Source organism: Dermochelys coriacea, chromosome 2 (assembly GCF_009764565.3).
Source record: "Dermochelys coriacea isolate rDerCor1 chromosome 2, rDerCor1.pri.v4, whole genome shotgun sequence".
Lineage (NCBI taxonomy): Eukaryota > Metazoa > Chordata > Testudines > Dermochelyidae > Dermochelys > Dermochelys coriacea.
This window is the reverse complement of record NC_050069.1, coordinates 241,783,092-241,803,698: the sequence shown is the minus strand read 5'-3', so window position 1 is coordinate 241,803,698 and position 20,607 is coordinate 241,783,092. Positions and strand designations below refer to the sequence as shown.

Below are 20,607 nucleotides of genomic sequence, written 5' to 3'. Positions count from 1 at the left end.
TGCGCATCTACCAATGTGATATATGCCATCATGTGCCAGCAATGCCCCTCTGCCATGTACATTGGCCAAACTGGACAGTCTCTACGTAAAAGAATGAATGGACATAAATCAGACGTCAAGAATTATAACATTCAAAAACCAGTTGGAGAACACTTCAATCTCTCTGGTCACTTGATCACAGATCTTAGAGTGGCTATACTTCAACAAAAAAGCTTCAAAAACAGACTCCAACGAGAGACTGCTGAATTGGAATTAATTTGCAAACTGGATACAATCAACTTAGGCTTGAATAGAGACTGGGAATGGATGAGTCATTACACAAAGTAAAACTATTTCCCCATGGTATTTCTCCCCCACACCCCACCCCCCACTGTTCCTCTGATATTCTTGTTAACTGCTGGAATTAGCCTACCTGCTTGTCACCATGAAAGGTTTTCCTCCTTTCCCCCCCCTGCTGTTGGTGATGGCTTATCTTAAGTGATCACTCTCCTTACAGTGTGTATGATAAACCCATTGTTTCATGTTCTCTGTGTGTGTGTGTATATAAATCTCTCCTCTGTTTTTTCCACCAAATGCATCCGATGAAGTGAGCTGTAGCTCACGAAAGCTTATGCTCTAATAAATTTGTTAGTCTCTAAGGTGCCACCGGTACTCCTTTTCTTTCTTCCTATGGTAGAGCAAGGCTATGAGGTATTGAATTTATGGCTGAAAAACAGGGAAGTGATGATTTAGCACACAGTCAACTACTGTGTTAATCAACTTAAAACCAAAGAAAAGAATAGTAGAATAGAATCAACTTTCAGATGATTTTAGACGTTTTCGTTTTCTTAGAACAGATCAGCAACAACTGCATTTAAGCTCAATCTATAGAAATGACATCCACAGGATGAAATTCACTGGGAGTTGCACCAGCTTGTGCCATGGCTGAAACCATTATGCTTCCCAGCTTATTCCTATGACCTTCTATTTGCTTTCTTCTATAATAGGGAAATTGATTTAAAGTGAAGAAACTTCAGAGTCATGTCCTCTGACACCTATCTTGTTTTTAATCCAAACCACAGATGGTTTATTAAATGCTATCAAAAGATATGTGCAAAGCTCGTTTACAAAATGTTATTGGCAAAATGAAAACAAAACGTTATTGTTTATATAGAAAATTAAATCAGCTCTGTAATAATGGATACTATAAATGTATAAGAGGAAAAAGAGACATTTTATAACTGTTTTTAAAATCTTGGAAATTAAGATATTATGATGTGATGAAGTCACAGTGCATTATTTACCTCTTGCAGGATTGTTGAAAATAAAAATAACCACCCATTGGGTATTTTCAAATAAATGGCAGTTGCTTCATATCAGTTGTCAGTGAAGTGCACATCTATGAAGAAGAAAAGGCAAAAGCTCGTTTTCCAATATTGTTATGTAATTAAATAATGAAAAATTCTGAGCTAGATCTAGAATAGTAGAAACCTGTCACTAAGGTTGACCCTCGAATTATGTAAAATAAGGTATTAAAAATAGCTGCAGGACACAGTGTTATTTATTTGAAGCTTATTGGGCACAGCACATTTTTATTGCTTATGAACTGTGCAGTAGCTACTTTTAAACTTACACTTAGTCTATATCACTATTTTAAATAAATTATTCTATCTAGTAGTCTTTCATTTGCCTAGTTTGGACCTGTAGCAGTAATTTAAAATTACTGCGAGCAGCAGTATGGACTGAGAGGAATGATGAATACATTTAGTGAGTCAAAACTACCTGAGTTCTAATCCTAGGGCTACCACTGAATCTCTGTGGCCTTGGGCAACTAACTTGACTGCTTCACTGCCTCATACTTTCCATATTTAAAACTGAAATAATACTTTCCTAACTCACAGGAGTGTTGGACATTCAATTCATGTTTGTAAAGAACCACTGTAGAATCTCAGAGTTACGAACACCTCAGCAATGGAGGTTGTTTGTAACTCTGAAATGTTCGTAACTGAACAAAATGTTGTTCTTTCAAAAGTTTACAACTGAACATTGACTAAATACAGCTTTGAAACTTTACTATGCAGAAGAAAAATGATGCTTTTAACCATTTTAATTTAAATGAAACAAGCGCACAGTTTCCTTACCTTGTCAAATCTTTTTTCTATCTTTATCTTTTAGCCGTTTACGTTTAACACGGTACTGTACTTGCAGTATTTTTTGTTTTTGGCTCTGCTATTGCCTGATTGCATACTTATGGTTACAAATGAGGTGTGTGATTGACCGGTCAGTTTGGAACTCTGAGGTTCTACTGTACGAACATTTAAAATGCTATAAATGCTAAGCACTATTGTATTAGTAGTAGTTGTACTATTTTTTTTTTAAAAAAAAGCTCCTGATTTAAACAAGGTGCAAGTTTTCCTGCAAGTTAGAGCAGAGAAATAATTTACAATTTTTACAAAATTACAATAGTTTTCTTGATATTATACTGATTAACAATCAGACTGAAGGGAAAAAATACAGTTTCAATATAAAAAGTTAAAACAATAATGCTTTTTGAAAGACGATTTGTTGTAGATAAAATATTTGTCACAAAAATCTTTATATTTCCTGAATACATATTTTTGATGAAGCAAAAGTATAACATGTAGAAAATGAAGTCTAAAGCTTCATCTACCTATAATTTACACACAACCATACTGTAACTAGAACCTGAAGACTGCTGCACCAGCTTCAGGAGGGGTACTGATTAACACTTGTTGGAAACAGGTTCAAAAGTGGCTGCGGTGTTAGTCTGTATCAGCAAAAACAACAAGGAGTACTTGTGGCACCTTAGAGACTAACAAATGTATTTGGGCATAAGCTTTCGTGGGCTAAAACCCACTTCATCATCTGCATGATGGAGTGGAACATACAGTAGGGTGGTATAAATACACAGCATATGAAAAGATGGGAGTTGCCTTACCAAGTGGGGGGTCAGTGCTAACGAGCCAATTCAATTAAGTTTTTGAATTGAATGCACTCCTTTGCCATTTTAAAACAATCTGCATATCTTTCTAAAAAATTTAAATTACCTCCATATTCTTTCTTCCTTCATTTTGGAGGCTGCCACTATGTCTTGTTAAACTGATTTCAATGGTAGAAAGAGGCAAATATTGAAGAAACTGCTCCACAGTTGAGTTAGTGAGATGATTATAGTCAGAGTACAGTAGAAACTCAGAGTTATGAACACCTTGAGAATGGAGGTTGTTTGTAACTCTGAAATGTTCACAACTCTGAACAAAATGTTATGGTTGTTCTTTCAAAAGTTTGCACCTGAACATTGACTTAATACAGCTTTGAAACTTTACCATGCAGAAGAAAAATGATGGTTACAAGCATTTTAATTTAAATGAGACAAGCACAGAAACAAAAGGAGTACTTGTGGCACCTTAGAGACTAACAAATTTATTTGAGCATAAGCTTTCGTGAGCTACAGCTCACTTCATCGGATGCATTCAGTGGAAAATACAGTGGGGAGATTTATATACACACACAGAGAACATGAAACAATGCGTTTTATCATACACACTGTAAGGAGAGTGATCAGTTAAGATGAGCTGTTACCAGCAGGTGGGGGGGGGGGAGAAAACCTTTTATGGTGATAATAAAGGTGGCCCACCTTGATTATCACCACAAAAGGTTTTCTTCCTCCCCCCTTCCTCCCCCCAGCTGCTGGTAACAGCTCATCTTAACTGATCACTCTCCTTACAGTGTGTATGATAAAACCCATTGTTTCATGTTCTCTGTGTGTGTACATAAATCTCCCCACTGTATTTTCCACTGAATGTATCCGATGAAGTGAGCTGTAGCTCACGAAAGCTTATGCTCAAATAAATTTGTTAGTCTCTAAGGTGCCACAAGTACTCCTTTTCTTTTTGCGAATACAGACTAACACGGCTGCTACTCTGAAGCACAGAAACAGTTTCCTTACCTTGTCAAATCTTTTTTTTTAAAACTTTCCCTTTATTTTTTAGTAGTTTGTTTAACACAGTACTGTACTGCAGTTGCTTTTTAAAAAATATTTTTGTCTCTGCTGCTGCCTGATTGTGTACTTCCTGTTCCAAATGAAGCATGTGATTGACCAGTCAGTTTGTAACTCTGGTGTTTGCAACCCTGAGGTTCTACTGTACTTGCTTCCTTTATACTTAGATAGTAGAGATAATCTAGGTCCTGAAGTGCACATTTTCAGACTAGCTACTGGAAGCTGTTCCTACAATGGACAGTGAAAACTTCCATTCGTTTTCATCAAGAAACTTCTATCAGCTCTCTAATGCTGTCATTCTGTCCAGTTCAAAAGCCAATACTGGAGAACGAGGTTTCATTTTTTCTTGCATTTTAAAGCATTCATTAAAGAATGACTAAAAGCAAGCTTTCTGTTTGTTCTATCCTTAATGTCTCCGGCTTTTTTACCTCAACTGATATGATGTACACACTGTTTACTACATTTTTAAAATCTGTTATCAGTTGCACCCTTTTTATCAGAGCAAATCGGGAAAATTTGCTGTCCATCGTGCCTCTGAAGTATACTTATGCTGTCAGTGTCTCAGTGATTGTTATTTATTTACCAAGTGACCCATATTTCACAGTTCAAATCTTTGTCCTCTATAACTGCAACACAAAGACATTGAGGTGGTGGAGACTTTCAATTTCAGATGGATATGGCATGGGTAACAAATATGCATCATCTCTCATTTTTAATCAAAAAGGTCTTTGCAGATGAGAAAGTGTAGTGCTAAAAGATACCACCATGCACACCAAAGAGCTTTGCTTCTAGAAAAATATGCCAGTAACTTAATTTTCCAAACAGAGAGAACTCTATATCATGATTAGCTCTTTTTAAAAGTACAACAGTGATTTTTGGACCACCTAAAAATACCATGCAAAGACAATGAAAGCCCTTGAATATAATACATAAATAGTTATGTATAGAATAGCCCCTACTTCAAAGACAAATGAAAACCAAGCACTTATACTTTAAATATCTCATTCACTATTCACTTCTGTTATTCCTTTGCTGAACAAAACAAGCTACATAGTGTAATAGGATCAGACATTTCCATTTCCTTTGCGGTTTTTACTCTAGCTTATCAATAAACAAGTAGGCAAAAGATAAGGATAAATGTTTATCCCTTTTATATGATAATTAATTAGACATCTTGAATTTCTAAGTGAAACAGCTGCAGATGTTCACATTTTTTTGAAGTACACCTGAACTAATGATGGGGGGGTGTCTATTTTCTGCTATAGCTAAAGACAGGATAAAAGGATAGATGGGTCAAATATCTGTATCAGTATGGCAATTCCTATTTTACCTACACTGAAGACTCCAGAAATGGCAACATTTGAAATGTTGCACATATTATCACTGAACCTCAAACAACCTCTACTGTAAGTGCTGCCTCTGAATGGTTTTTCATACATTTCCGTGCTGTAATCTGCTCAGAGCAGAAATCCTGAATTTCAGTACACGTCACATAATTTTGTGATCTTTGTTTTTCCAATATCAGAATTATCATGTAAGTTATAGTTTAAAAGATTGACATTCAGCAAATGGTTTACAGTAACTTGAGGATTAATACAGTTTTTTCATCTGTTTTGCAGCAGAAAATAATTTTCCTGGGATATGTCTATTGTTGGGAAAATGAACAGCTAGCCCCAAGAATTTTAGGTAAAAAGCTTTTAACCAACCAAGTACCCTGTTTGTGCCCAAGTGGTATATCATATATTGCGTACACTTGTGTAAACTGCCAGGTTTATGCACAAGGGTTAAATAAGAACTATTAGTGTTTAACTCTGAATATCCTTCCTTTTTAAAGAATGGCATATCCTTTAAATTTTGCTTTTTATTATTTAAATTTCCTCTCCTGACATCGATGAGAGAAAAAGGTTACATTTTATTGGTGTACCTTCTGGTTAATTGCCTGATACCTGTTTCAGTACATGCTCTAGTACTGACAAATGCCAACACACTCTGAAGGTACACAGTACCGATAGCAGTATTGCAGTACATAATACATAATTCACAGTTAACAGTAAAATTTGGAAGACAAACTTTGCATGCACAATAGCTGAGACTTGTGTACTTATAATTTATACTGCAAATTTATAAACTCCTTTGCATTAGAAAATCTTAGATTTTTAAATAAGAATAAGAAAGCATTTCTATTTACTGAGTGAATACTAATTCTTAATTTATAAAAGTTAGGGTAAAAAGCTATTTACATTTTTAACACTTCACTGAAATATCTAGTGAAAGTACAAATTAATATCATATTTTCCATTTCGCTCTAACATTTGAATATCTCATATAAAAAAGAGACCATATCTCAATCATTAATAACTGTCCCTTTCTTGGTATTTCCACAAATATTCTTTTACCTTTCAGTAACACATGTAACATAATTACCTCTCCCAGGGATGTTGTGAAGATTAATTACAGTGTGTAAAGCACTTTGAGAGCCTGGGCTGGAAGGCAGCCCAGTGCCCAACCACAGGACTGAAACTTTGCTAGCAACAACTACATTTAGCAAGGTTTCAACCAACATAGAGGAATTCTTAAATCTAACCCATTATGATGATGATAGGGTCAAAACAATTTCTTTATCTGTGTCAAAAACAGCACCTCCAATTATTAAAACTGAAATAATTTTTTAAAATTCATTTTATTTCCACTATTTATGTATTGTATATGAAAAGAAGCTGCTTACCTATCACATCACTCCAAGAAAATAAACGGGTCAATTTTATCTTCTGGGTCTTGTGCAATAACACTGTGCCACAATATTTGCCTTTAAAACACTGGAGAGGACTGTTTAAATTCAAACAACACACGAACTGACACATTAAAATATTTTTCATGATTTTATTTAATATTATAAACACACACAACTTATAGACCTCAATCCTGTACTGAGAACTGAATTGTGAATGGGACTCTGCCTGGGCAAAGGGGTCCACCTGTATAATTCTTGGAAAAGTTTTAAATTTTGGCCAAAAGGATATCTTTACCTGAATAAATTGATGTTGTAGGGTTCTTAAAATAGACAGTAGTTGCACGTTCAACTCTAGTTAATGAAGGGTTAGGAAAATTGACATTCCAGGAGCTGCTGTGTCACAAATTGGGGCAATTTGAATGTGAGATTTCACCGTCAGTAGTGAGACTGAAAATTCTCACTGATACCTTCACTGTACAAGAAAAGTGAATCATGTTAACAAACCCAATTAAACACATATAAAACCCTAATATAAACAAGTTTAAACTAGATTAATAAACTCCAAAAACAGAAGAGACCATTGCAATCACCTAATATGCTATAGAACTTCCCAAAAATAATTTCTAGAGCATATCTGTTAGAAAAATATCCAATGATTCCAATGATAAATTACTGGCTCTGTTAAAAATTTACACTTTATTTCCATTCTGAATTTGTCTAGCTTCAACATTCAGCCATTGGATTGTATGTTATGCCCGTAGTTCTCAAACTTTTTGTACTGGCAATCCCTTTCAGACAGCAAGTCTCTGAGTTCAACTCCCCTTATAAATTAAAAACACATTTTTTTTTATATTTAACAGTATTTTAAATGCTAAATTTATAACCCTATTGTTTAAAATGAATTTACATTTTCTCACCCCTTCTAAGACTAAAATTTTTTTATAAGCATAGTAAATATTTTTTAAAAATAACTCGTTTAATACTGGGGAGGGCATGAAGAAACTTTGTCAATATCACTTTTCACAGCAGACTTAATATGGCATTGCCACCCTTACTTCTGCGCTGCTAGTGGCGGCGGGGTAGCTCTGAATGCAGCGCCACTGCCAGCAGCAGCGTGGAAGGGTAGCAACGGAGCACTAAGTCTTCTGTGAAAAGTGATATTTGTATGTTTGTTAATCACTTTTCACAGCTTTCCAGCTCTGAAGGCAGCACCACATCCAGCAGTAGCACGCTGCCTTTAGTTAGGTGGCTGGAGAGCAGCAGCAGCTGCTGGCTGGATGCCTAGCTCTGACAGCAGCAGCACAGAACTGCAGAAGTGAAGGTGGCAATGCCATATCATGCCACCCTTACTTCTGCATTACATTTGACCTTTTCGCTGGGAGGGGTGGCTCGGGGGAAGAGTAGGGCTAAGGAAAAATTTTTTGATGGGTATAGCCCTGCAAGTCATCCTAGCTCCGCCTCTGCCTGTGTGTCTAACTGTTAAATTATAAATTACTTTTTATTGGCCAATCTGTGTTCTGCGTGATCTGTGGTTTAATGCAGCTCTTCAGCGCTGAACAATCAACCTTAGCTCTAATGTTGTTGTCTCCGTCCCATCTTTTTAGTCTCAAAACAATAAACTGCGTGCACAATACTACAATCCCCATAGTCCAGTTTCCTTAAAGTAGTGATAATACAAATATACATTTTGTTTAAAAACAATAATTGCTGCATTATATGTTTACAATACTTTTTGAAGTAAATACACTACACTGTGACGGAAAGGTGTGTTTAATTTTTTAAAACACTGGATTTAAATGATATATTTTATAGCTGTTGCTCTCTGTTTTGTGCATGTACTGGTGACTCCCATATAAGAACCTTGTGAGCCCCAATTTGAGAATGCCTATGTTAGACCTTTCACTTCTAGATTGAAGAGCCCATTATTAAATATTTTTTCAGGTGTTGGTATTTACAGACTGTAATCGTCACCCCTTAATCTTCTCTTTATTAATCTAAATATATAGAGTCAAGGAGCTCACTCATTATAAGGCATATTTTCTATTTCTTTAATCATTTTTGTGGCTATTCTCTGAACCTTCACCAATTTTTCACTATCCTTCTTGAATTGTGGACAACAGAACTGGGCACAGTATTCCAGCAGCGGTCACACCAGTGCTAAATACGGAGGTAAAAATCTTACTCCTGGGGAGATTCTGCACCACTGCATGCATGCATATTTCATGTGCTGTGCATATTTTTAATTTTTTTTTTCCCCCAGAAAATAGCTACTGCTAAAAAGTTGCTGCAGTTTTGCTTTTTGCCTATTAAAGGGTGCTGTGGTGCTAGAACACTGCAGCCACACCTGGCAAGCCCCAGCCAGGATAGGTAAGAGAAAGAGCCTGCCTTCTTCACAGAGCCAGTCAGGGGATAAGAGGACACAGACAGCATGGGGGGTCAGACAGGGGCTCCTAAGAGCTAGTGATGGAGGACAGACTGGGGCAGGGGCTGAATGGGAGTGGAGGCACAAGCCACATGGGCAGAAAGGGAGAGGGTGCAGAGCTATATGGGAGAAGAGGGACAGCTGAGTGGAGGCACAGAGATACATGGAGACTGGGTACAGGGACACATGGAGATAAGGGGAGGGGGCTGGCAGAGAAGATGCAGGGAGAGATGAACAGAGGGGAGGGGGTGCAGGGCAACAGGGAGGGGGATGGCTGAGTGGGGGCACAGAGACACATGGGGACAGGGGCAGATGTGCCTGACTGAATGGTAGAGGCTAGGGTCAGCAAGGGTCTACATGGGGACGCTCCCCAATAAAGAACCTGTTCCATACTTTTCCCACGCATACCCAACAACCCTTCAGGTTCATACCCAGGCTCCTTTCCAGCAATTACTTCCCTCTCCCTCAGATTCTCTATTACCCCTGAATCCCCCAAGCCTCTGCATTCTGCGGGGTGTGGGAAATACAGTTCTGTACTGCAGCTTAAACGAATTATTACTCAGAGTTCTGTATTATTATTACTCAGAGTCCCCCACTGTTGCCCTGCACCCCCTCCCCTCTGTTCATCTCTCCCTGCATCTTCTCTGCCAGCCCCCTCCCCTTATCTCCATGTGTCCCTGCACCCCGTCCCCAGGTATCTCTGTGCCTCCACTCAGCTGTCCCTCTTCTCTCCTATAGCTTTGCACCCTCTCCCTTTCTGCCCATGTGGCCTTGCGCTTCCACTCCCATTCTGCCCCTGCCCCAGTCTGTCCTCCATCACTAGCCCTTTGGAGCCCCTGTCTGACCCCCCCATGCTGTCTGTGTCCTCTTATCCCCTGACCGGCTCTGTGAAGAAGGCAGGCTCTTTCTCTTACATCCTGGCTGGGGCTTGCCAGGTCTAGACTGTTCTCAGTGGTAGCAGATGACAGAACAAGTAGTAATGGTCTCAAGTTGCAGTGGGGGAGGTTTAGGTTGGATATTAGGAAAAACTTTTTCACTAGGAGGGTGGTGAAACACTGGAATGTGTTACCTAGGGAGGTGGTGGAATCTCCTTCCTTAAAAGTTTTTAAGGTCAGGCTTGACAAAGCCCTGGTAGGGATGATTTAGTTGGGGATTGGTCCTGCTTTGAGCAGGGGGTTGGACTAAATAACCTCCTGAGGTCCCTTCCAACCCTGATATTCTACGATTAAGTAAGGAATGCCTAGTAAGAAATCTATTTGTCAAAAAACTTTCCCTGGATCTTTTTTATTAGCTGTATTGTTAGACATATTAGCTGACAGTTATTTTGAAATAAATTACCAAAATAATTGAAACTGGTGTGATTATATTGTGTTGTTTTTGACAAAATATGCAGAATTTTAAAATATTGTGTGCAGAATTTTAAATTTTTTGGTGCAGAATTCCCCCCAGGAGTTATAATCTCTCTACTCCTACTAGGGATTCCCCTTTTTGCATCCAAGGATGGCAATAAGCCTTTTGGCAATAGCATCACATCAGAATTCATGTTCAGCTGACTATCTATCACAACCCCCAAATCTCTTTCAGAGTCACTGTTTCCCAGGATAAATTGCCCCATCCGAAAATATGGCCTACATTCTTTGTTCCTAGATGTATATATTTACATTTAGCCATATTAAAATGCATATTGTTTGCTTGTGTCCATCTTACCAAGTGATCCAGATTGCTATGTATGAATGGCCTGTCATCTTCATTATTTACCACTTCCCCAATTTTTGTATCCTCTGCAAACTGTATCAATGACTATTTTGTTTTTCTTCTGGGTCATTAATAGAAATTTTAAATAGTATAGGGCCAAGACCCAGTTCTGCAGGATCCCTCTAGAAATATACCCACTTGATGATGATTCCCTGTTTACAATTACATTTTGAGACTTATCAGTTAGCCAGCTTTTAATCCATTTAATGTCTGCCATATTAATATTTTTCTTATTTTTAATCAAAATCATATAGTACCAAATCAAATGCCTTACAGAATTCTAAGACTATTACATCAACACTATTACCTTTTATCAACCCAATTTATAATTTTATCACAAAAATATCTAGTTACTTTGACAGGATTTACTTCCCCACAAACCCATTTGATTGGCATTAATTATATTACCCTCTTTTTTAATTCTTTATTGATCAAATCCTGTATCAACTGCTCCATTATCTTGCCCAGGATCAGTTTTAGACTGACAGGTCCCTAAATACCCGGGTCATCTCACTTACACTTTTAAATACTGGCACATTAGTTTTCTTCCAGTCTTCTGGAACTTCCCTAGTGTCCCAAGACTTATTGAAAATCAACATGAACAGTCCAGTGAACTTCTCAGCCAGCTCGTTTAAGTCTTGGATACAAGTTATCTAGACCTGCAGATTTAAAAAGTCTAACTTTTTAGTAGCTACTAGTTAGTGTTCTTTTGAGATACTAATGCAGTGGTTCTCAATTTATTTATACAATGTGTTACCTGGGACATAGGGACCGGATGGCAGGACAGTGGCAGCCCATACCCCAGCCACTGACAGGGTCGGCCAGCTGCCTGCCTTGGACCCCTGCCACACGGGCAGGGCAGCCTTTGGGACGCAGCTGAGCTGGGCCGCAGCTGTGTGGTAACTGGGCTGCAGGTTGAGAAACACTGTACTAATGGAATGGAAAGTGTTATTTCGTATGACTACATATGTTTTTCCCAGCTATAGAACAGAAATATTATGGAATACAATTATTGTTGATAATTCTACCATTTCCATCTAGTAATGGACCAATACTGTTGTTAGGAGTCTTTGTTCCTAATATACTTTTAAAAACTCCTTATCGTCCTTAACTCTGCTGGCCATTGATTTCTCCTTGTGTCCCTTTGCTTTCCTTATCAATTTTTCTAGTTCCTAGTTTCTGATTTATATTGATTACTATCAACTTCCCCTTTCTTCCATTTGTATATTCTTATACATAAAATATTTTTTTACAGCAGCCTTCACTCCCCTGCTAAACCAGATTTTTTTTTTTTAACCAATACGGCCTTCTTCCTCAATTGTAGCTAGTAAAGTATTCTTAACCAATCATCACTCACTTTTTTCTGGTTAAATTCTTCCTCCTAGATAATCTGACTGACTCGTAACTGTTTTCAGCATTGTGAAATTAGTCCTTCCAAAGTATCAAGTGTATATGCCACTACTGTGGACTTCATTCTTTTAACACTTAAACTGTTGTACATTTTGGTTCTTTGATGTTTTTCTTTTTCCAGAAGAAAAGTTGGGTTTTTTTTAATCTAGAACTATAAGGGATGTTAACTTTTGTCTTCCCTGATCTTCTTGGGGACATCTTGTGTGACTCAAATGTGGCTTAGCAGCTCAGCCTTTCGTTAGGTTGTAAAGTGTTTGGGCCAAGGATCATCTGTTTGGGATCTAGGTTTAGAGTGCCCGACTGGGCCGCTACCCTCAGACTACTCATCATGAAGTGTTGAACTCTTAACAAAACCCGAATTTCAAGAGTTCAGAGTCACAGGAACAAAGAGAAAAAGTTTTAAACCGCCCCAGTGCCAATCTCTTCCTTTCTCGCTGGCTGCGGTTTCAGTTCTAGGGACTCTGATGTCACAAACCCCCTGAGAGGGGCGGCCAGGGAGCTCAACAGCGGCAGGTCTCGGGGAGGGAAACTACCCTTAGAAGAGAACAACCTCCCTGCCCAGGCTGCTTCACGCATCGGCCGAAGCCAGGTCGGTCGCCTGTGCTGCTTGTCTGACTCCCCGGTACTCTGTCTCCCCCGGCCCTGCAGGGAGCGGAGGCTCTTGCGAGGTCCTTACCCCATTAATGAGGGGGCCTGTGCCCCTCAGTGAGTGAGAAGACCCGGGGCCAGCCCCCCTGCCCCACGCCACGAGGCCTCCGTCCCGGCGACCGAGGGTGAATGCCCCTCTCCTCGCGCTGAGGCGCGGATAGAGCCTGTCCCGCCCTGAAGCGGGAATCTCTCGGAGACCTGCCTCTGAGCATCCCTCTCGGCGCGTTTGAGCTCTCCCGCTCTCTCGTGCCCGCGCTCCCGGGGCCCGCGCCGCGCGCCCCTGCCTCGGGCGGCGCTGTGCCCGCGCCCCTGCGCGATGCAGTGTGGGAATGGCTGTGGCGCTGGGGTTGGCTGAAAGAGGCGGCCAGTCGAGCTTTAATGTCCGCCATGTTGGCCGTGGCGTATTGAGCAGAGCCGGAGCGGCAGAGAAGAGAAGCCAGCGCCCAGCCCAGCCGCGCCAGCCGGCGCCGCCGGGCCCCGCGTCGGAGTGCGCCCCGCCCCGCTGGGGGAGCCCCGGTCCCTCCATGAGAGCGCTCGGCGGGGTCCGGCTCTCAGCTCGGAGCGCTCTCACGGCCGCCCCCCCCTCCCCAGTCGGAGCCGCCATCGCTGCCTAACATGAGCAAACTGTCGTTCCGGGCCCGGGCGCTGGACGCGTCCAAGCCGCTGCCTGTCTTCCGCTGCGAGGATCTGCCCGACCTGGCCGAATATGCCTCCATCAACCGGGCTGTGCCGCAGATGCCCACGGGCATGGAGAAGGAAGAGGAGTCGGTACGTGAGACCCCCCCCCGGCCGGGTCCCTCCATCCCCCCGCACCCGACCCGGGGCCCCCACCTTCGCCTCTGCGCAAGCACAAAATGGCCGCCATCTTCTCCCCGCTCTCCCCGCCCGCGGGGATAGGGGACTGGAGAGGGAGGGTGCCGAGCCCAAATCATCCCCCTCGTCCCCTACCAAGTCTTTCCCGTGGACCCCGCCACCCCGAACCCGCCCGCCGCGGCGGCTGGCAGGGCCTTTCCCAGGCCTCGAAAGGCACAAAGGGGGTCACGTGACGCAGCGGGCGGCCGCCATTTTGTTGTCTCTGGTTCTTGGGCTGGGCCTTGTGCGGCAGCGCGAGCTGGTGCCTGGGGAGGCTGCCGCGCTCTCCCGCTGCCACACGGTGGCGCTGTCGAGTTATATGCTGCGGTGGGGGGAGCGCGGCGTAGGCTATGGGTGTTGTGAGGAAGCTGTGGCTATGCACGTGGTGGGTCTGTTCTCCTGCATGTGCGGGCCACGGCTGAGATCATGGCAGAGCAGCCCACCTAGGACTTCAGGGCGGCTTGACTGTACCTGTGATCAGCGCCGTGGACCCACAGTGAAGGTTGCAGCCAGGCTTATACCTCCGTCCATGGGCTGTTGAGTCACTGGGGGGGCGGGAGGGACGACACGTGCTGTTACATAGGCCCGCTTTTAACTAAAAAGAAAAGGAGGACTTGTGGCACCTTAGAGACTAACAAATTTATTAGAGCATAAGCTTTCGTGAGCTACAGCTCACTTCATCGGATGCTGTAGCTCACGAAAGCTTATGCTCTAATAAATTTGTTAGTCTCTAAGGTGCCACAAGTACTCCTTTTTCTTTTTGCGAATACAGACTAACACGGCTGCTACTCTGAAACCCGCTTTTAACTATAAACTAGACATAAATTGACTTCCATGTAACTTTAATTCCTGAAAACGCTATCAGCTCATTTTAGGGAGGGGGGAAAATAAGCATAAGACGGCAAGGTAGTGAGATTTGGGGGTTATAAGTCTGCTCCTTGCTAATAGGATCTTTGTTGTAAGAAGGGTTTTCAGTCTAATGACAACTTCCCCTTAACAAATTATGTAAATGTAAGAATTTAAACTTTTTGTCAGGCTTATGTCAATATTTGGACATGATGTGTAATCACAGAAATGCCTCCAAGCACATGGTGATCAAGAATAGTTCATACACGAATCAGATAAAGGAATAACGGTTGTTACAATTCAGACACACCGGCTGCTATTTTTCTACAACATTGTTAAAAGATAAATTGAGTTTGGAAGTTTAAATCACCACCACTTTCTGCTTCTTTCTACTGTTTTACTGAAGATTTAAATTTTCATTGGAAGACGGTCACTTCAAGCCCCTTAGCTTAAAGGATTGTCAATTTAAAAGTCGTTTGAAATTTTTTTTATCTGCCATTGTTACAATGTAGCAATACTGTACCTGAAGAGACTGTGGGAAGGTAGTCTCTCTTTCAGTTTTAGTTTGTGCACATGACAGCTCTTGTCACACTCATTATTTTCCTAGCATAGTCGGTTCTTCCCTGTTTCTATAGGGATCTTCTACAGCAGTAGAAAAGAGAACATGTTTTAAAATGTGACCTTTAAAACCACAAGTATTGGTAAAGGGAGGAAAGTTAGGGAGCAAACATGGCACTTACCTTACGCTAACTTTTTTTTTTTTTAATTTACTAGATTTCAGGTTGATAGTACTTTTTTAAAGTGGTTGGGTTAAGACAGTTAAGTTCCGACGTGCATTCCGATAGATACTAAAAGTGAAGCTTGTTACATTTCTCTAAATCTAAGGAATGCATTCCTTGGTTTTAAGGTACGGCCTTCTACACGTGGTACAGTGTACAGACAGTTTTACAAACCATGTGGAATTTCACGCAACAATTTTGTATTTGATATTTCCTAATCCATTCATAAATTTTCTGTGTCCTGTATTGTTTGTGCTGTAAATCATCTTTTAAGTTGTATTTTGGAGTTTGAGGATTTATACTATACTTAACATTTATGTAACCTATCTAGAACTTGTATGAACATTAACTATTGTAATTATTTTATTCAACAAAGCATGTTTTGCTGAACTGTAATAAATAAGGGGGAAAAAATTTGAGGCTAGATAACTCAAAATTGAGTTGAATGAGATTAACTTTTGTCCAATAAGAATGTTTTAGGTACTGTAGGCTGGTACAGTACAGAGATCTGTTTGAATACAAACTTTTCATCTTTGATATGTGGGGTATAGTACTTTATTTCCAATTCCATTCCATTTTAAAATAAACAGTTTTGTTATGCCTATCATAATAGTATCCTATCTGTATTTTAATTAAAAGTAAAATATTACCATGTAACTTGTCTTTGTTTTATTTCTGCTATAGGCTTGTAGAGGTGAGTCTTTTGGGGGTGAAAACTATACCAGCATGAGTAGCCCTTTCTTTCTAGCTAAGGCAAGGTTGATAGTTACTGTCACAGGTTTTGGGCAAAGAAGAGGGTTTACTAATTTGAAAAATCTGATTAAGTGATTACGCTTAGATTTTTTGCAAATAAAGTTTTAAAAACAAGTGTGACTAACTAAATAGTTAGCCAGACAGCTTTAACTCAAGTTAAATTTGCATATGCCTTTTCTCTGATAAAGTAACAAATTGAAGAATATTCACTTGCCAATGGAAAACTCTTACCTTGTTGAACCCATCTAAAATTACTTCAGGAACTGTATAATGTCCTAGTTAAGGACAAACACTTTTTTTTCTTAAATCACTATGCTCAGATTTTTTTTCTGTAGCCATTTTTCTCCATTCCAGAATGTGTTGGTGTTCAATATAAGGAAATGTGCGATGGCAATTAAATCAGATCAGTGGAGTGCTCCATTAGTTCTCCAAATGTCATGTAATATTTTGGGGGGGTGGGGGAAAAGAGTAGGAGTTATCGTATGTAGAAATAGGTCAGCTCACTTAGTGTATATTCTGTGACACTGTGTGAATGCAGTCAATGATTCAAATGTCCAATTCTTTAGACTCTACAAAAGAGGACATAGTTCAATAGTGTGTGGTTCTTAAATTTTTTTTAAGAAACTTTCTTTACAATAAACTACTGTGATCAGGCACCTATAGCAGCCTGATAATAGTGTTTAAATACAACTTCAAGTTTTACATAACATCAAGCATGTATTCATTTAAAGTTAGATTTAAAAAAGCTATCATTGGGCTAAATATCTTGCCACAAGATTTAAACTACTACTTTAGCATTGTCTATAAAAGGATACCTATTTTACTTCCCCTTCATCTCATTTTTCTACCCCTCCCCTTCCCAAAAAGAAGAACCAGTATGGAAAATAACACAGCTTTAGTAGTAGAATGGGAATCTTCAGATGAGTAAAAATGCTGAAAGCATGAGGCCAAACCTTACTGAGCTGCTTGTAGCTAGGTCTAAAACATCCCTTTTCCTACGTGTTTTAGCTATTATTTAAAACAAATTTGGCAGCCAAAGGTCTTAAAAAGATGTTAATCCAGTTACCTAGTATTACATTTCTTCTCTCTAATAAGACAAGGCTTCAGATGTGATGTTGGTTCTGTTGAGAGGTAAAGGTCTTACAGTAGAAAGCGCTTTGTTACATAATACCAGCAGATAAATAACATCTGAAGTACTCTTCATGGTTGGCTTGGTTTAGGCCCCAATTTCCAATGCTGCTTAGAAATTAGAATCTCACTGCTAAGCAAATTATCAAGTGCCTTAATTAACCTAAGGAAATTCCCAGGAAGGGGAGTGCAAATCTTCATTAAGATCATAAATAAATTGCTAGTTTTTAAAAGTCCAAAATCTGAAAACTACCCAGTTATGTTCACCCATACCCACACTAAATTATCATACAGCCAAAAAACATCCTGTTCTCAAATAAAACATCACTTTATTGTGTTAGTGATTGGAAACAGACAACTGACCTAAGTGGATATATAGTGTAGTTAATATTGGAATAATAATACAAAAAGCAGTAACATCAAAATACTGTCTAAGTTATTACAAAAACTTAGGGTTTTTTAAGTTGCCTACATAAATGGGAAGTGGAGGGAGAAAAAGGTTTGTTCCTCTTTTCTTTGCTTTCTTATCAGTAAAGGTCTGGAAAATGTATATAACTTTTTTTTAATAAGAATGCTAATTTTAAGATTAGAAATTCAGATCCTGACTAAGCTAGAACACAAGTTGACAACTGGAGAACTAGTGCAATAGTAACACTGCAAGCTAAGAGAAGTTATGCTGTTTGAATGGACTTTTTTAGCACCTGGGTAACTTCAGTAACACTTAAGATTCAAAACTCTCAAATGTCCTGGACTTAAAGGTCAACCAGCCAAAACTGGGAAGACTGGATTTGATTTTCTTAGCCTGTCTAAACAAGAGAAATATCTCTGTTTTGACAAACTTTCAGATCATTTTCTCACACCATAAAGTGGTATTAACTTCTTGAATGCATTGCAGGTCAGCTTTAAATACATACACAGCTGCTGGAGAAAAAACATGGTTTGTTTTGTTTGTTTTTTTTTTGTGTTTTACAGCTCCTCCCCAAAAGTAACCATATTCAGGACAATTCCTCAAAAGAGGTGCAGGGTTTAAATGTACCTAGTGATGTGAGACGCTGCATCTGATGAAGTGAGCTGTAGCTCACGAAAGCTTATGCTCAAATAAATTTGTTGGTCTCTAAGGTGCCACCTGTACTCCTGTTTTATGAATACAGACTAACACGGCTGCTACTCTGAAACCTGTGTAAACATTGTTAATGTATCTTATTTTTTAAAAACAAAAAACCCAACAACCCCATACACAACAGAAATTCTTTAAGATCTGACCCCAAAACTAGCTTGCCTAGGGGGCTGGACCATGTGTACCATGTATGGGAAAAAAAAATCAAAGCCATGTGCTTGAAGTATTTTGTTCTCAAGCTACCCTATATTGTATTTTAAAGTGAATCATTAGTCTTGTCTAAACTAGAATGTTTTAGTGATTACATGTACAAGTATAATTAAGTAGCCATTCCCCTGCAGTGTGGATGCAGTTACACTGTTATAGCTTATTCCAGTTTGGGAAGCAAAATAAGCTATACCAGTATAATAGTCCATGCTATGGCTTATATCTGTAACTTTTTCATAGGTGCTGTTTTTACCAGTTATACTTGTGACTTTCTAGTGTAGACCAGTTCTAAAGGTACGTCTCACTACTACAGCATAAAGAAAAGGAGTACTTGTGGCACCTTAGAGTAACAAATTTATTAGAGCATAAGCTTTCGTGAGCTACAGCTCAGTGAGCTGTTGCTCACAAAAGCCTATGCTCTAATAAATTTGTTAGTCTCTAAGGTGCCACAAGTACTCCTTTTTCTTTTTGCGAATACAGACTAACACAGCTGCTACTCTGAAACCTGTTACTACAGCATAGTTAAAGCACTGCTGCTATAGACATAGCATAGACGTTTCCTAAATTGACAGAAGTGGTTTTTCCATTGATGTAGCTAATCCACCCCTCCAAAAGTCAGTAACTAGGTCGACAGAGGAAATCTGTCAACCTACTTTATGTCCAGACCAGGGATTAAGTTGATTTAACTATGATGCTCTGGGTGTGAAATTTTTCAGTCCCTAAGGCGTTGTCTACACTATAGGGGTAAATTGACCTAAATTACACTACTCCAGCTAGGTGAATAACATGGCTGGAGTCAGTGTAGCTGAGTTTGACTTACTGAGTGTCTACACTGTGCTGTGTTGACAGGAGACACTCGCTTGTTGACTTACCTTGCACTCCTTGCTCCAGTGGAGTACCGGAGTCGATGGGAGAATGATCTGCGGTCAATTTAGCGGGTCTTCACTAGATCTACTAAATCTACCCCTGCAGTGTTGATCCCCAGTAAGTGTAGACATGCCCTAATGGACATAGTTAGGTTTTGATTTAATTTGCAAGCATAGACTATGAATTTCCCCCTTTCAGTTGGCTAGATATTTAGTGGGATGTTGGTTTGCTAATGGTTTTGAATCTGAGAACTTAAAGGCAACTGTAGAATTATTTCTAAAACTGTTTTATTAAATTGTACAGAGAACTTTAGGGAGGCTTGCTGGGATGTTTCTAAAGCTGCTTAGCTAAGATAAAACGTATAGCCTTTGGGTCTCTCTTATTGGAACCCTTCATCTGGTAAATGTTCTGTATTTGCAAGAAAAGATCTAATAGGTCTCTCCCATTTTTATGCTCTCTGATCTCTTATGTTGACATAAACTGTATTATTATGAAGCAATATGGAGAAATTAACACAAGTTGTAATGGAATCACTACTTTGTTCAGTGGAGCTGCTATTTAGTTGTCACAGAATATCTGGTTTGTCTCAGTAGCTCAGTAATTAAATTGTCGTCGTATTAACCCTTAGAATACTGTCAGGTTCCCTGTTACCAAACTAAGTTTTTGGGCATGTCTAGAGCTTTCATATTAACTGCAGGGAATTGGAGAATACAAATTGTTACGTACTTGGATAACTGTTCTGGTTTGTTTTAAAACATTTAATCTTAAAGATAAGATGGGCTTTGTCAATCTATTTGAACTACATTTTTCCTTTTAAATGAATGAATTTAGTGCTGAGATACCATTACAGTCTACTATTTGCTGTTTATTCTTCAAGGTTCAATAATACTTACAGATTCATGGTCTCAGGCCATTGTCTCATCAGCTCTAGGAAGACAGGAAAAAAATTAGTACTGAAAATTTTATTTTCGTGTAATTTTCCTTAACGAACATGTATGTTCGTCTCTAATTTGGGAAGCTGTTAGTGATCCTTTATTTAAGATGCCTAATACAAAAATCTCTCAAATGTAAAGTAACTTTTCTTTGAGATGCTCC

General features: G+C 39.6%; 1 protein-coding gene across 6 annotated transcripts in view; it reads left to right on the top strand.

The window, feature by feature from the left end:
- The window catches only part of EPC1 (enhancer of polycomb homolog 1), a 114,040-nt gene that overhangs the window by 18,511 nt on the left and 74,922 nt on the right, over positions 1-20,607 (top strand). For 4 of the 6 annotated variants that reach the window (XM_038393039.2, XM_038393043.2, XM_038393037.2 and 1 more), the window contains exon 1: positions 13,579-13,731. The exons of the other annotated variants lie outside the window; for them this stretch is intronic. In XM_038393039.2, coding sequence (XP_038248967.1) covers positions 13,579-13,731 — 153 coding nt within the window. Of the gene's footprint in view, positions 1-13,578; positions 13,732-20,607 lie in introns of those variants that run through there. 6 annotated transcript variants of the gene reach the window in all.